The sequence below is a fragment of the Triplophysa rosa genome, linkage group LG2 (genome assembly GCF_024868665.1).
Source record: "Triplophysa rosa linkage group LG2, Trosa_1v2, whole genome shotgun sequence".
NCBI lineage: Eukaryota > Metazoa > Chordata > Actinopteri > Cypriniformes > Nemacheilidae > Triplophysa > Triplophysa rosa.
In genome coordinates this window covers 13,654,971-13,672,584 of record NC_079891.1, presented here as the reverse complement: position 1 = coordinate 13,672,584, position 17,614 = coordinate 13,654,971, and the positions used below count along the sequence as shown (strand labels likewise).

The 17,614-nt window shown below is 38.4% G+C and overlaps 1 protein-coding gene across 1 annotated transcript in view; it reads right to left on the bottom strand.

Moving 5' to 3' along the window:
* Positions 1 to 3,516: 3,516 nt before the first annotated feature.
* The window catches only part of LOC130563643 (mastermind-like protein 1), a 35,695-nt gene continuing 21,597 nt past the window's right edge, over positions 3,517 to 17,614 (bottom strand). Inside the window, exons 4-5 of the mRNA XM_057349335.1 lie at positions 4,532 to 4,681; positions 3,517 to 3,528 (exon numbers count right to left, since the gene is read on the bottom strand). Coding sequence (XP_057205318.1) covers positions 3,517 to 3,528; positions 4,532 to 4,681 — 162 coding nt within the window. The remainder of the gene's footprint in view (positions 3,529 to 4,531; positions 4,682 to 17,614) is intronic.

The following is a 17,614-nucleotide window of genomic DNA, read 5'->3' as shown; positions in this document are numbered from 1 at the left end:
TAAAGGGAATTTTCTGATTGGTTTAGGAAAGGACCTCCTTTCCTAAGTTTCACTATAACTGTAGGCTGGAAAACACTAAGTTTTCAGATGACTTGGGACATCTCACTTTGTTTGGCCTGATCAAATAAAGTTAACTCCTTGACACCTGAACCTTCTTTGTCTGAGAGATTTTTTGAACTTCAAGATCGACTTTTACCACATCACAACCTACTTAAAGGAGTCATATTGCACGGCTAAAACAAATATTATTGTTCGTTTTAGATGTAACGCAATGTGTATATACCATTTAAAGTTTAAAAAACGTATTTTCCACATACCGTGCATGTTTGTATCTCCTCTTTGCCCCGCCTCTCTGAAACGCGCAAATTTTTTTTACAAAGCTCATCGCTCTGAAAAGCGAGGTGTGCTATGAATGGCCAGTTCACCAGTGCGTAGTGATTGGTCAAATACTGCAAGCATTTCTCGGAAATGTAACGCCTCTTACCATATTCGGAACATCAGGCTCCAAAGCAATTGTACTGACAGACGATACAATGAGATTTACAATTACGCCCACCTTAACTATGTGTAGATTTGGGCAGTCTTAGTCAAATCATGTTACGAAGTTACGTAGATTTGCCGGGATGTGGTTACACGAAGCGTTTCAGGCAAGTCTGGTTGAGCATTTGCTTTTAGATAGAATGCATCTTTTGTTCCCACACTTTCATTTGTGCAATTTCACGTGTCTAATACATGCATGGGCAACTTATAACACACCAAAAACACAGAAAAATGCGTATTTCCGCCATATGACCCCTTTAAGAACAAACAGAAAGGTCAGGGGAAACCAGCTGCAAACATAAAAAAGCCCAGAAAGGCGGATGGTTTGGACAGAAATTAACCTCTAAGCGGTGAAACCACAGAGAGCCTGGAGGTGGAAAGGGTTGCTCTATTGAGTGAGGTTAAAAAAAAGAATAACGAGACTGTGATCAAGGAAAAGATGCATCGTACCTTCTCATACCGACAACAAGAAATTCTTCAGGAACCAATGATTATAGTGGTCCGGAATCGATGGCCTGCACTGTTTCAATTTGACGAAGTAAGTGTAGTAACCTATTTTTATCAAATAAAGATGCAAATACATAGTCGCCCATATTGTTTAAAGTGAATTATATCCGGTTCTGTTCTTTTTTGTTTTTTTCAAGTGAATTTGGAGTTCATGCGCATCACTACTGTTCCTCTGATCTCCAAATTTATCGGTAAACTTGACAAGTACTCTGATGACCTAGTAAAGGTTTTCCGTCACAAAGGAGGATGTGCAGGACAAAAAAACCAGTACCATAATGGCACTGACAACTCGAGTAAGTGTTTTTCTTGCATCATACATTCCATTTGTTACTATTTTTCTTGACAGGATTTCAGAAATTATCATGACTTTAAAAACAATCAAATAATAAACGTTTGTGATAAAGTATCTTTAATGTCTACAATAGAGATGCACTTTTGAAAGGGGATGCGAAAGAAGTATTGTCGATAAAATGATAACAATATTTGTCACCCAATCCTATTCTCCATTACACACAGTCTCTGTTTAACAACTTTTAAAAAATAATTGATTGTTTAAATGCACTATTATTAAAGCGTTATTCCTCTAACAGGAATTGCAATAAGGTACTAAGTAGTTAAGATAAGTGTGTGCATATACTTAACATGTTAGTTCACATAAAAACAAAACTGTCATGATGTATCCAATACTTTCATTCATCTTTGAAACCCAAGTTAAGATTTTTATTAATGTAATTGAGGGATGTCTGTCCCTCTTGGTAGTCCAACTACCACTTTGATTCTTCCGAAAGTTTATAAAGGGATTGTAAAATTAAACCATTTAAAGGCGCAGTTCTTGAAAATCAGCGGCCACTAGTGTTGTATTATAGTTTTGCAACGAATCTCTGAGTCATTTGCCCACCCCTCCCTTTCGAATTACGACGGAGGCCGCAACAGTAAAAAAAGATGTCGTCTACTGAGACAGCGGATAGCAGTGATACAAGCAGGTAAGGCAATATATTAACGTAATTAATCATTTAACATGTATTCTATTGCGAAAGTTACTGTTACAATTCTATAATTAGATATATTGCTTGCGTGCTATCTAGTACACGCTGAGAGTAGTGAAGTAACTAAAGTTAGCTAATCATAAATAGCAACGCTGTTCAAAGCGTTTGATCTGACAGCGACATAGGCAGTTGGGTGTAAGTTAGTAGACGTTTGTCTCCCCCTTTGTAAAGTCAGGAACAACCGGAGTACGTACCGCAGGGACGGAAAAACATTATTATTCAGAGGTTATATGGCCATTGGTATAAAATGCTAACGTTACCGTTTCAACAAAACAGTTGTTTGGTAAAAGTGGAAACATTGAAAATGTTGAATTATCTTACCAGTCTAGCAGAAAACAGGCAACTTCGGCGTCGCCTTGAAAACATTTGTCTTTCAACAGTGCCTTACATCTGGTAATAGATACACCGATGTTTATCCTGGATTTATGCCGCCGTTTGTCTCTAATTCGTCTGGCAGCATCACGTTTGCGCTTCTTTGACGACGGAGATTCACGCTCTGTCGGCGCTTGTGCACAATACGCATGGTCCTCCATTTTATCAAAACCTCTAAGACAGAACAATCAATTGCTTCAGCTAGACGACGACTACTCCTCCTCCTCCTCTCCGTACTACGACTTACTACTTTGTGCGTCTTCAACTCAGTGATGATGCAAGCTGCGTCTAAAAAGACACACGAAGACCAACATATACGAAACGCGCTCTGTAGAGCTGTTTGTCCGTTAGAGCTTACTGTACAAAACATGGCTGCGCAACATAACAAATTCCATGTAGATAGGCCCGCTCCCTATGTAGATACAACTGGTTTATTCTAAGGTAATAAAAACATAACTTTTCATTACATAAGGTTTTTATACACATCTAAAGACACAGTTTTGTATGTGATATTGCATTTCTGTTAATAGATCATACAAAACATCCCGCACTGTACCTTTAAGTTGAAGGGTTTAGTCAACATTTTCTAACGAGACTAGAATGCTTAAGATGAACAAAATAAATGTAGGCTTTTATTCACATTTAAACATTCCTCAATGCACCTATCAGATTTGGTAAACTAAAGCTTTAGCATGTTTGCTTGAAGGTTGAATGAGGTTCATTCATGTGTGTTACAGGTACGCAGCACGTTTGAGGTTTCTTTTGTCTCTTCAGAAATTAGACAAAACCACTTCATTTGAATTAGTTTTACAATCTCTTCATGCACTCTTCAAAGTGTCAAAGTGGTAGTTGCATGGACTGTCGAATTTTATTTAAAGTATCTACATTTGTGTTTCGATGATGAACAAAAGTATCTTTGGAGGGTGAACATCCTTTAAAATTCAGCCTTACTTAAATTGTAAATAACCAACTTATTTATTGTTTTCCGGATTTTGTTATGCCTGTTTAGAATGAAGACATACACGTCAAACGTGACTGTATCCTGAGGTGCCTAAGCATCTACCTGAACGAAGACATGGACACACTCATCAAAGAATATGTGGTAAATTTATGTCAACCTACTCTTTTTGTTTTAAGGATGTATTTACATTGATTGTTAATCTGCATCACTGGCTTATGCTCATGTAAGTAGTGTGCAGTGAAAGATGAAACTGTGCAGGACAGAACATGATTGATCATATGTGACCCTGGACAACAAAACCAGTCTTATGGGTCAATTTTTCGAAATTGAGATTTTTACATATTCTGAAAGCTGAATAAATAAACTTTCTATAGATATATGAGTTGTTAGAATAGGACAATATCTGGCTGAGATACAACCGTTTAAAACTCTGGTATCTGAGAGTGCAAAAAAATCAAAATATTGAGAAAATTGCCTTTGAAGTTGTTAATCAGGGGCACTGTGGCAGGCCATCCACTCACAAAAATAAAGTTTTTATACATTTAAGGTAGGAAATTTACAAAATATCTTCATGGAACATGATCTTTACTTAATATCCTAATGATTTTTGGCATAAAAGAAAAATCGATAATTTTGACCCACACAATGTATTTTTGCCTTTTACTAAAAATGTTCCCGTGCTACTTAAGACTGGTTTTGTGATCCAGGGTCACATATAAGACAAATTAAAAGCTTTTAAACTGTTTGACCCAAATAAAATATGAACACTCAATGCATTATAATGATCTTAGATTTTGTGTTCATAGGGAGTTAATACGTTATTCATGGAAAAGCAATGACACCTACTGTACAATTATTAAAAATTACTTGACTGAATTAATAGGAGGAGAAGCTGTCTACAGCCAAATAAAACAGGATGAATTGTGAAAAAAAATCATTCAAAATGTGTATATTGAAATGTGCAGCATTTTAATAAATGCAGCAATTGCAGTGCTTGTAGGTTGGTTTGCTGTCTTGCATTTGAGTGAGTCTGCATATCCAAAATGTCAAGGTTTGCAAAACAACATGCCTTTTAAAATGTCTTGCATTGGGACATAACTCATACTTCTTGTTTCTCCTGCAGGACTGTGAAAGTGTAGAGGCTGAGTCTGGGATTGCACAGACAACAATGGGCATCTATGTAATTCGGGCGGAGGGTGCTGATCTTGCAGATAAGCCTGCAGACGTTGCTGTGGTACTTGAAGGTGTGGAAGGCCTGCAAAACCGGCAGAGTGCTTTTTGGACTTATTTATGCACTTAATCTAAACTACCCGAAGGACCACAAGTGCACATTTGAAACTTTTCAAAAAATCCTAATGGAACTTGATGCAACAAAGTTATCAGCAAAAGTCCAAGGATTGAAAATAAAGATGCTTCGGTGATTTGACATTCAGATATTCCTCTTCTTCAAACAAGCAGGTTTGACTTGTTGCAACTTTTTCTACTTAGCAGAGTGAACATTAGCACTTAAACAACACAGGACTAAATTTTCAAATTGTAAAAATGTTGATCAAATTTTTTTCTCTCTGTATTATTGTAGTTTTATACTCATGTATGCCAAACATGTAAATATGCTTGTAGAGTGTGGTTGTTCAAAATTCCTCAACCACTGAACCATATGGCACTTTGTGACATCCTCTCTATTGTACATTGCTGTTGAATGTACCCTTGAAACTATTACACTCTGAAACAGTATGTTAACATGCGTGAAAAGTGTGCTGGTGCAAAACCACTCTTGGGTCTTGACACTTTTTTGTAACCAGCTTGAACAATGCAGGACTAAATTTTTTGTTTAAGTTTATTCTTCCTGTATATAGTTTTATACTTGCATATGCCTAAACATGCTTGAAAAGTGTGGTTTCCCCTAAACCACTGAATCATATGGCACTTTGTGACCTCCACTCTATTGTTTCAAATAATTGCATGTGAGATTTGTGATGTTAGTGTTATGTAAGCAATGTTGCTATTACTAAATCAGGTGTGACCTGAAGTTTTATACGTTTTTTGTTGTTGTTGTTGTTGTTGAATATACCTGGGGCTGGTGCAAAACCAAACACTGAGCCTTTTGAGACTTGGTTTGGAGACCACCACCCTTTCATTCCAAATAATTGTATGTCACAGATTTCTGAAAATGTTATTCTTCTCATTGAATGTGATAATTTTTCTGTCTACCTCAAGATGTGACAAAAATTTTGGAAGGTAGTGCATTTAACACTACCTTAATTACCTTAATAGTTGTTAACTATTAATAAATCGGTGAAAAAAATGTGAAACGATGTGGTCTAACTGTTCTTTTTTATCTTTAGGAATAAATAAGTACAAATTGATTAATAAAATAAAAAAAACATTTGATTTATTAATGAAAATTACTTCAATATTAAACCCAATTTAATTAATATGCATCACATTTAAGAATACGTCATCATGTTTCTTATAAATTTAAAACACGTTTTATTTATTAACATTATTACATAAAACTTATTCTTACTCGTTTAATTTTCATATGTCTTACAAATTTGTATCACATTAAGTTTATTACTTTGTTTAGGTTAAAAATATGTCATCCAAATGGATGGAAATTCTATATGCAATCAAAATACATAAATCTTATGTATCAGGCCCAAATATTTTTTTGAGTGATGCTCTAGATCAGTGGTTCCCAAAGTGGGTGCCGCGTGACAACTGGCTAGGGGTGCCGCCGAATCTCAACTTTTTTCCAGAAACAAATAAAAATATTTTTTTACATCATATATTTAAAAATATATCAAAACACCAACATATGAGCATGTCCAAACGAAACTGAAAATACGCAAAAAAAACCATATTTCATACATATGTAAAGTTTAAATATTTTTTTACCGCCACTTGGACTGTTCCTAGGAGAGAATGGCTCCGCTCAGCTCCGCCTATTGTACTGACGTGCGCTCATGTGGGACACGCGTCCCAGCTATCTCAGGTTGGTTTCACGATTGTCTTGTCCGAACCCTAGTTGCTCCCACTGCCCCCGCTGGACAGCGTTCATATTATTATTTTTGGGTCCGAACCAGGGGTAGTTTCCGTCATCAAGCCGGCAGCTGTTTACCCTGTCGCTTGTAACGACGACACAGGAGAAGGCGGCAAAATGCATTACAGTGCTTTTTATACATATGATTTGTTTCAAAAGCTTCAGTACATAATGGCACTTTCGCCTATGAACGTACTGCAAATGCTCTTAAGAACGCTGAAGGCGCACAGAAATGAGACATACAGCTCTCTGCTTGGAGCGCGTCAGTCACGCTCATCAGAGAAGTGAGTGAAACAAGCACACATTTTTACCAAATAATATGTAATTAATAGCGGTTCACTTCTGCGATTTGGTACGATTGCGTTCATATCAGCAACGAAGCGTACTGGAGTTCACGTGAACTGCACCCAGACCTCCCTTTTTAAGCGTACTCGGGTACACTTCGCAGGTGCGCACCTGGGTTCAGAAGACAGCCTTCACATCAACCAAACGAACCAAACTCTGACCTTAATCAAACCCGGGTGCGCACCAAAAGTCCTAATGTGAAACCACCAGACTTCGCAGTCAGTGTGTTGTTGCCGTTTTCAACCTCCTACTTGTGTGAGCTAGCGTTCTCATCCCTGGCGTACGTGAAAAACAAAAAAAGGCAGTGCCTGTCAGTGGCGCACGATCCACAATCTACCCCCGTATCAAGAGGCTGTGCTCCCAAAAGCAGGCACATGTATCACATTAAATTACCCATAACACAGTTTCATGCACAGGTATTTTAGTTTCCTTTTTAAGTCGTAAGGTCAACTTTGAACAAAGCAAATAAGAAGCTAAATAAAAATGTAATGTGAGTTGTTTATTATTATTTAAAGAATTGAGTATCAATCTTTATTCTAATGTGTTTTGTTCCAACGATTTCCACATACAGCAAATGGTTCATATCAGTCTATAAGATTTGTTTACACGTGTCATCGAGTTGTAAATGACAGATGGTTCATTTAAATGATTTGTTTCACCTCATATAATGTCCGTTGTAATGTATTTGTAATAAATTCATGCAGCTGTTTATACTTCATTTGTTGTTTGCTCATCTGGATTTAATGTTATATATGTATGTACGCATGTACATTTAGTTTAATCAGGGTTGGGGTGCCATGGGAAAAAAAAAACACTACAAAGGGGTGCCTTGCTTTCAAAAAGTTTGGGAACCACTGCTCTAGATCAATGGTTCTCAAACTGTAGTACTCTATATTCATTTCATGTTTTGAATACAATTGCAAATGTTATACATGATCGATAAATATGGAATACAGCTCATATAGCCTATGTGCAATTTTAATATAGTTGTATTAATTATTGTTTATTTATCATTGGTCGATGTAACTCAGGTGTGAAAGGCAGCTCAAACACAGAGCTGGTTGTGAGTCTCACACTCTCTCTCTTCCAATGAGCTGTGTGGAAATTAAGCTTCTTGTGTATTTCTGCAGTTCATCCGCTGTTTAAAGCTGTTGTTAATGCAGTAAAATGCTACTTCAACACTCATCTGCATCTACTCTAGGTTAAATCAATGAAGCGAACATTGCAATTTAGTTTTGACGCACCGCTTTGACAATAGCCGCCAGTAAAGTGTGAGTCTAATAGAAAGTAAAACGAGACATACTTAAAACAGACCCTATAATCACCACCTCATAACACACCTGTCCCATTTATAATCTGGGCCCATATTTATCAAGCTTCTGAGAATTACTCACAAGAACACTGCTAAGAATTGACTTAAAGAGTAAAAAAAATCTTGGCTCAAAGCTGCACTTAAAAGTTAGTTATAAAGCAGCTCAGTCGTAATTTAAGTGGAGTGTAGGACTAAATCTTAAGTGTCAGGCTTAGTGATGATTTATGACACTTTGATGTGCCGCAAACGGGATTTTGGATGATGACATTGGCATGGACCAATGACTGAATATATTTCCTTATTTAAGAATATTCTCCGATACTTCAAGTTAAATGGTGAAATTCCTAAAAGGAGTTTATGTTTGTAGCAAAGTTCAATGTAGGGAAGGAGGTGGGAACGGCATCATTTACCAATCTTTAATCAAAAATAAACAAACAATAACACGGAAGTAAAAGGCCGGCAGCCACCTCACGGTCGACTGCCGGCCTTTTACTTCCGTGTTATTGTTTGTTTATTTTTTAAAGATTGTTAAATGTTCGCCGGTTCCTGCCTCCTTCCTTCCCTACATTGAACTTTGCTACATTGGTGCCGAAACCCGGGAGGAAGGAGGGACATGCTGTCGAAGAGCCCTCGCCGCCGAGTGGCCTCGCGGTGCTGAGGAGTTCGGGCAGCGCGGACGAGAGACGTCCGCCAGCGGCTGCCCGAGGCAGTGGTGCTGGAGCGAGAGGAATCGGTGGGGACGGAGAGCTCGCGACCGTGCTCCTGGGACGAGGTGGGATGGCGGCCATAGAGGGAGCGGAGGAGTTGCCGCCGTTGGCCGTGAGTCCCATAACGGGAAGTTGCATGTGCTCTGGTATACTCTAAAGCAGTGGTCACCAACCCTGCTCCTGGAGATCGACTGTCCTAAAGATTTCAGCTCCAACCCCAATCAAACACACCTGAACTATCTAATCAAGGTGTTCAGGTTTGCTTGATAATTACAGAGAGGTGTGCTGAAGCAGGGTTGGAGCTGCAGTCTGCAGGACGGTCGATCTCCAGGAACAGGGTTGGTGACCACTGCTCTAAAGCTATAAACAGCAATAAAAGGTAAAAATGGCTTCAGCCTCATCAGTTCGACACACAAATCGGTCAGAAGCCTTTTTTCAAACTTAATGAAGGCCTGCTAGTGTGTGAAAGTGTGCATGTGTAAATGTCAATGCTTGATAGAGATCGCAATGACTTTTTTTCATACTAGGATGAGGACGCGATGCCCCTATCTACTTTGACGTAGTGTTGGGCGATATTCTCTATAGTCAGATTGTTCTATCACTAGCCAGCCTGTGGATCGCCGATACACGATAGTATTGAGGGGCGGGGCAATTTACTAGGGCTGTGTCTTATTATTTACGTTTATCTACTGTAATAGCAGTTTCTGTTCCCGGGCGTGTGTAAGTTAATCAGCAGAACAAGAGAAAGTATAATACACCCAACAAACAGCGATCGAGAGCCTCGGACGCAGTAGGTTAGTGAATGGACGGAGGAATTCCCCCTAACGTTACCCCCGGAATGGGATCATTGCAGCATGGACACGCAATCACAAACAGATGGAGAGGTGCATGTAGATATAGACTTTCATAATAAATTACTTTATTTTAACACTACGCTTTACATTAATGATTTACATTAACACTATTGTACTAGTGTAAGTTAGTGTATGTGAACCTTTGCAGATTGTGACCCTGCTTAAATTACTCTTATGCTTCAAAAAGGACTAACTATCATGAAACCACCAATGCACTTTTTATGTCATTCGATAGCTTTATGCGAGGAATAAACCAATATAGCATAATTAAGAAACTCTGACCTTCGATGGTGCTGTCTGTCAATCTCCAGTCAGCATGCGTGTGTACGGTGACGGTTAGGACGTTACTCTTTCCAAGATGTTCCAATGTTTTCATTATTCTTCATAAGATGGCAAGATGATAGTCTATGGTTTTGTTTAAAATGTATTTTGCTAGAGACTGCGAGTTACTTGCGGAGTGTAACGTTAGCTTAGCTTATTAGAAGCACTGAACGGTCTTCATACGAAATAATTATTTTTAAACCTCTGATTTAACTGTAAACAGTTGGATTGATGCAACGCACTATGTGTTAAACATGTAACATATCATCTCTTCTCGTTGTGTTCTAACTATAATTTACTTTGGGGAGCAAAATGATCCCCGGGACTTCAGAAGGAGTAGGTGCTTTAAGCGCATCATTGTGCGTCCGGGATGCGCATAACTGTAAATAACGAAGCGAATGCATTAAGCGCATCATTCTGAGTTCAGGGTGAGCGGGCTCGCTTTAACGCCACTCTGCATTAGAGTCTTTTATACGGTGATAGTTTTGTACAATAAACCGAGACAGATAGTAGTATTTTCGGATCGTTATCTGGGATTATGTTTGCTTCACTGGCCTACGGCTGCAAATAAATCTCTTTGTTACAAATATGGTAGAACAGTAACTTCAACTACCAAAGATGCGTTTCTCGATAATCTGCCCGAATTGTCTCAAATCGCTAGCATGAGAAATAACCTTGAAGATCTTGACACTACCACTGAAAATTTTAATTCCACCTTCTCGGAAACGCAAGACACAGTTGCTCCTCTACGTTTAAAGAAGATTAAAAATGGCAATCCCACACCGTGGCATAATGAACACACTCAGGCTCTAAAGAAAGCAGCACGAAAAATGGAGCGCATCTTTAAGAAAACTAAATTAGAGGTATTTCGTACAGCATGGAAAGACAGTATTCGAAAATACAGGAAAGCCCTAAAAACTTCTAGATCCGCCTACTTTTCATCACTAATAGAAGAAAACCAGCACAACCCTAGGTTTTTATTTAACACTGTGGCTAAATTAACAAAAAATAAATTGTCAGTGACTTCTGATCCTGTATATCAGCATAACAGTGATGAATTTATGAACTACTTCACAAATAAAATCCAAGATATTAGAGAAAAAATTATAACAATGCAATCAGAAGTGAAACCCGCTGAACAAACTAACTACAGCGCCCTTAAGGAGAAAATGCAATTATTTTATGCCGTAGATCACGATGAGCTGTCTAAAATCATTAGATCATCTAAATCAACAACATGCATGCTAGACCCTATACCTACAAATCTACTGAAAGAGATGCGCCCAGAAATTATAGATCCTCTTCTTTGTATTATTAACTCATCTCTGACATTAGGACATGTGCCTAAAGTATATAAGGTGGCTGTTATAAGGCCCCTTGTCAAAAAAAAACAACTCAACCCTAGAGAACTAGAGACCCTAGAGAACCTACAGGCGTATATCGAATCTACCTTTCATATCTAAAGTTCTGTAAAAAGTAGTTTCAACTCAATTATGCTCCTTCCTCCAAAGGAATGACATCAATGAAGAATTCCAGTCTGGATTTAGAGCATGTCACAGTACAGAGACTGATGAAATGATCTGCTATTGGCGTGTGACCGAGGTTGTATCTCGTTATTGGTGCTGCTAGACCTTAGTGCTGCATTCGACACCATTGACCACAGCACACTCCTACATAGACTCGAAAATTAAAGGAATAGCTTTGAAATGGTTTAAATCTTATTTATCCGACCGTTTTCAATTTGTAGCAATAAACAATGAGGTGTCACGCAAATCGTAAGTCCAGTACGGTGTACCACAGGGCTCAGTCTTAGGGCCTCTGCTCTTCGCATAATAAATGCTACCTCTAGGAGATATAATAAAGTGACACGGAATTAGCTTTCAGTGTTATGCTGATGATACTCAAATTATATTTCCTCGAAGCCTTGTGAAACACAGCAGTTCCATCGAATAATGGAATGCATAGTCGATATAAAAAGCTGGATGAGTAACAACTTGTTATTACTGAACTCGGACAAAACAGAATTGTTACTTATTGAACCAAAAACTGCTATACGTAACAACCAAGAATACTGCTTGACTATTGACGGATGTTCCCTAAAACCCTCGTCGTCAGCAAAGAATCTTGGCATTCTATTCGATAGTAATCTGGCATTTGAGAGCCACTTTGCCAACACCTGTAAAATTGCATTTTTCCATTTTAAGAATATATCTAAACTACGTCATATGCTGTCAATGTCAGATGCAGAGAAGTTAATTCATGCATTCATGACATCAAGACTAGATTACTGTAATGCACTGTTAGGTGGTTCCCTTGCAGGCTTATTACAAAAACTCCAACTGGTCCAAAACGCGGCAGCTCGAGTTCTTACACGTACAAAAAAGTATGAACATATTAGCCCGGTTCTGTCAACCTTGCACTGGTTACCAATAAAGCATCGCGTTAACTTCAAAATCTTGCTTATTACCTATAAAGCCCTACAAGGTTTAGCTCCTCTGTACTTGAGTGAACTCCTTTTGTATTACAGTCCTTCACATGCATTATGCTCTCAGGCGTCCTGTCAGTTGGTAATACCTAGAATTTCAAAATCAAGTGCAGGTGGTAGATCCTTTCCTATCTAGCGCCTAAACTTTGGAATAGTCTTCCCTGCACTGTCCGGGAGGCAGACACATTCTATCAATTTAAATCTAGACTAAAGACGCATCTTTTTAATCTTGCATAGACTACACTTCCATAATATAAATCCTCTGAGGGTTTAGGCTGCATTAGTTAGATCAACCGGAACCAAAAACACAACTGATGTACTTGTTGCATCAAAGAGTGCAGAACAGTACTCTACTCTCAGCCAGTCTTGTATTGTCTCATTGTTCCAAGGTTACCACAGCGAGCAGGATGCAGTTGCTGATGGTAGAGCAGAGAATGGAAAGCGGCGATCTGACAAGAGCTGAGATGATAGAGCTGGATAAAGAAAGACGTGGTCACTTGACACGTCTTCACCACAAAATTTCAATTGCTATTAGATTATTAATGATGATCTTAAAACTATAATTTACCTTATTAGTAAGTTTATTTATTTGTATTTAGCCTTGTTGTGCAAGCACTGTCAAGCTTGTGCAGAGGCAGCAGCTTTTGCCAGAGGGGAACTGGAATCCCCTGGTTGGGCCTGGGTTCTCCTGAGGTTTTTTTTCTCGATTATAGTTTTGGGTTCCTCGCCACCGTTTGCATACTGTGTTGTGCCTGGCCGGGGGGCTGCTTTAGAATTTTAAAGTTTTACTTAATATTGCATAAAGGAATTTATAGTCTGTTATATTTGACCTGTGCTTCTCTCTCCTTTATCTTAAATGTGTGCTCTCACTGTGCGTGCGTGCGTGTCTGTGCGTACTTGTCTGTGTACGTGTGTGTGTGTCCGTGTGTCTGCGCGTTCGTGTGTGTGTGTCTATGTGTGTTAGTACGTGTGCATATTGTGTGTGTGGAGTGTTTTGTATGCGGGTATGTCTGTCTTCTGTATTTTCACCTTTTTCTTGTTTTTACAGGTACAACTTTAATTGTTTTGCTTATAGTCAATATGTCTCATGTACAGCTGCTTTGTAACAATGAAAATTGTAAAAAGCGCTATAAAAATAAAGTTGTGTTGAGTTATTTTTACTTTTACTCAATTACATTATGAGACTGAAAATAGAGTTGGATATTACTTGGAGGGAAAAAAATACAGAGCATATATCATGCTCTAGTATTTCATAAACACATTTTTAAATGTTTTTACATTTACATTTAGTCATTTAGCAGACGCTTTTATCCAAAGCAACCTACAGATGAGGGAAACAATGGAAGCAATTGGAACAACATAAGGACAACAAAAAGCATGAGTGCAATAAAAAACTGGTCTCATATAGCCTACCACAGTATACAGAGCTAAGTTTATTTTATTTTTATATTTTTTACCTTTAACACGTCTCACATCGCGATTGCGATTCGATTTCGATTAATCGTTCAGCCCTAGTTGGCAGGCATCTTTTATATACATAACAAGCTGATTTAGGAGTACTTTCTTAAAGTGACAGGACTAATCTGTGGTCCATATAGGCACATAACCAATCTGTGGAGCCAGAATTCTTGCTAGTTGGTAGGGGATCAAATACTTATTTCACTGACTGAAATGCAAATCAATTTATAACCTTTATATAACATTTTTTTCCCCTGATTTTTTTTAATATTCTGTGTCTATCAGTTAAAATAAACCCACCATAAAAATTATAGACCCTTCATTTGTTTGTAAGAAGGCAAACTTACAAAATCAGCAGGGGATCAAATACTTATTTCCCTCACTGTATGTAGAATAATAAGAATTATGTGCATTATACAGAGCTGCGTGTCTGTCGTGGTTGTGCTTGTTTGTGTGTGACAATAATCAATGGCGCACCGCACTGAGTCCATGCGGACGCGGAATCCTGTTATTTAAATGTCATCTGGTTGTTCTGCGTGTCTGAGTGAATTATGTGCACAGTTTAACATACAACACGAGTGATAGTCGAGGATTTATCTGCGTCTGCACTGTATGAGGATATGAACACATGAACTTCATCTCCAGAGTTGCTCTGAGAGTTTATTTTACGAGCGTTTTAGTGTTTGAGTGAAGCTATCTGCAAACAAGCGTCTTCTCAAAGACCCGTCAAAATAAAAGTACCGTTAAATTGAACACTCAGACAAAAAATACTGTAGGTTACTATAGTATTTGCTATTGAAAATGCCCTTGTAGTAAATTGATAAACACTGTATACTATAGTAAAGTTCAAAAACAATATAGTAGCAATTTTACTATATTATAGTATGACAATGCTTAATGTCAAGCCCTGACAACAGTGCGACTAGGGATGCAACAACTAATCGATAAAATCGATAATAATCGATAATGAAATTCGTTGTCAACGAATTTCATTATCGATTAGTTGGTCTGTAACGTCACTTGCGAGCTGCGCAGTTATAAATCAAGCACATCTTCTTCCCTTTTAAAATGACCGTTTTAGATGTGTCTCTTCGTGCAGCGCGAGATGCGCAGTTTAAAAGTCACACGTCTCTCTCCGTGCTGCACGAGGTGCGCAGTTTTAAAGTCACACGTGTCTCTCCGCGCAGCCGGAGATGCGCAGTTTAAAAGTCACACGTGTCTCTCCGTGGGGCACAAGTTGTGCTGTTTTAAAGTCAGACGTGTCTCTTGGTGCATGCGTCTCTCCGTGCAGCGCGAGGTGCGCAGTTTTAAAGTCACACGTGTTTTGCATGCATCTCCTCAAGCTGCGCAGTTTTAAAGTTTAAAGGGGAGAGGTGTTTTAAACGACAAAATTAAAGATTATATTAGTAAAACCCAATTTGTGGCGTTTGCACTTTGCAAAGTACATAATAGGCTAAATACCCTGATATGGTGGTTTATTTAGTTCAGAGGTGGGTAACGAAGTACATTTACTTGAGAACTGTACTTAAGTACAAATACTCAAAAAGTGTACTTAAGTATTACTTTTTCTCTTTACTTTTTACTGTACTTCACTACATTTGAATGACAAATATCTCACTTTTCATGGCACAAAAAAATGATTTCCTTGGCCGACCCTCCCTCCCTCCCACGTTTGGGAGAGCCTCCCTCCCACGTTTGGGAGAGACTATTGTCAGTTGCTTCTAATATGACACACCTGAATCAACTCACCAGGTGTATTAATTATGGAGACATTCACAACATTTTGGGAGAAGGCTAATGAGTTCAGTTGTGTATACTTTTCCCATATCTGATTTACTTATTAAAAGCAAAAGATGTAATTACATTTTTATCCGATTAATCGAAAAAATAATCGGCCAACTAATCGATTATCCAAATAATCGTTAGTTGCAGCCCTAAGTGCAGCATATATGTACAGTAGAATAATACGAATACGTTATGTGCATTAGACAGAGCTGCGTGTATGTGTGAACTGCGTTTGTCGTGGTTGTGCTTGTTTGTGTGTATCAATAACCAATAGTGCACTGCACTGAGTCCATGTAACATACGTTAGATACGAACGCGGAATCCTGTTCAATGTCATCTGGCTGTTCTGCGTGTCTGAGTGAATTATGTGCACAGTTTAACATTCAACGGTCGAGGATTTATCTGCGTCTGCACTGTATGAGGATATAAACACATGAACTTTGTCTCCAGAGTTGTTCTGAGAGTTTATTTTACAAGCATTTTACTGTTTGAGTGAAGCTATTGGCAAACACACAAAAACTTGAGCCTTCCCAGAAAACCCGTCAAAATAAAAGTCCTGTTGAATTGAACACACACTGTAGTGTTAAGTCTAAATGTTTGCCTCTTCCTCGATAGTTTTTTTAGCCTGAATTAGATTTAATTACATCAGAAGAATATATATTACCTGTTTATTTCAGTATGATAATTACATATATATAAATAATAAAAAATAGCATTTCTCTAGGAAATGTTATATCGCAATCGCAATATTCAACAACAAAATCGCATATCGCATATTTTCTCAATATCGTGCAGCCCTAATTTTAATGTAAACACGGATTAAAACAACAACATTTATTTATAAGATGTAGTGGAGTAAAAAGTATGATATGCTTTATAATGTAAGAAAATACTAGAACTTATTGTTTATTTGCGAAGTTTGCCAAAGGATTAATAAAGTAATCCAAAAAATCTTTATTAGATTAATTAAAAAATAATAATCGTTAGATTAGTCGACTAATCGAAAAATTATCGTTAGATTAGTCGACAATTAAAATAATCGTTAGTTGCAGCCCTACAATTTACGCATTTATCTATGACAAGCTGGATTTGTGGACAAAAACAGAAGCTTACGTGGCTAGAAAATGCTCATGTGTGACAGCAATTAGCATTCTATCAGAGTGTAAATTCAGTGCAGTTGGCAACATTGTTACTTCCCACCCCAACCTTTTAAACGAGAGAAAGTAAACTATTGCTGTAAGTCAATATCATTATTCCAAATGCGTCATTGATGCCCGCAAGGAAAATTTCTGCAAGGAAAAGCCCGAGCCGCACGCATCACAAGCTCTCGTGCACGGAAAACGTAAAGCCCGCACTCTGGCACAAGGAAAAGCCTGAGCCATGTGCATCACAAGCTCTTTCATGTGCGGAAAACTCAAAACCAGCACATTATAAACTCTCTCTGGCGCGAGAAAAAGCCCAAGCCATGCGCACCACAAGCTCTCTCGTGCACGAAAAACTCAAAGCCTGCGCATTACAAACTCTCTCTGGCATGAGGAAAAGCCCAAGCCGCGCGCATTACAAGCTAAAACTCAAATCCCGCACATTATAAACTCTCTCTGGCGCATTGCAAGCTTTCTTGCACGAAGAAACGCGCAATGCACGTTTGTAACATTAATTTGCAACATATTTTGGCAAACAGCCAACTATCGTCTAAGGCAGTGGTTCCCAAACTGGGGTACACGTACCCCCGGGGGTACGCCAGGTGACGGAGGGGGTACGTAAACAAAATCCTGAAATCTACCGTTTACTTAATTATAACGCACTTGACAATCAACCAGTCATGTTTTTCTCACAAGCTAAAGATAAAGACGTGCTCCCTCTAGTGTACACACAGCA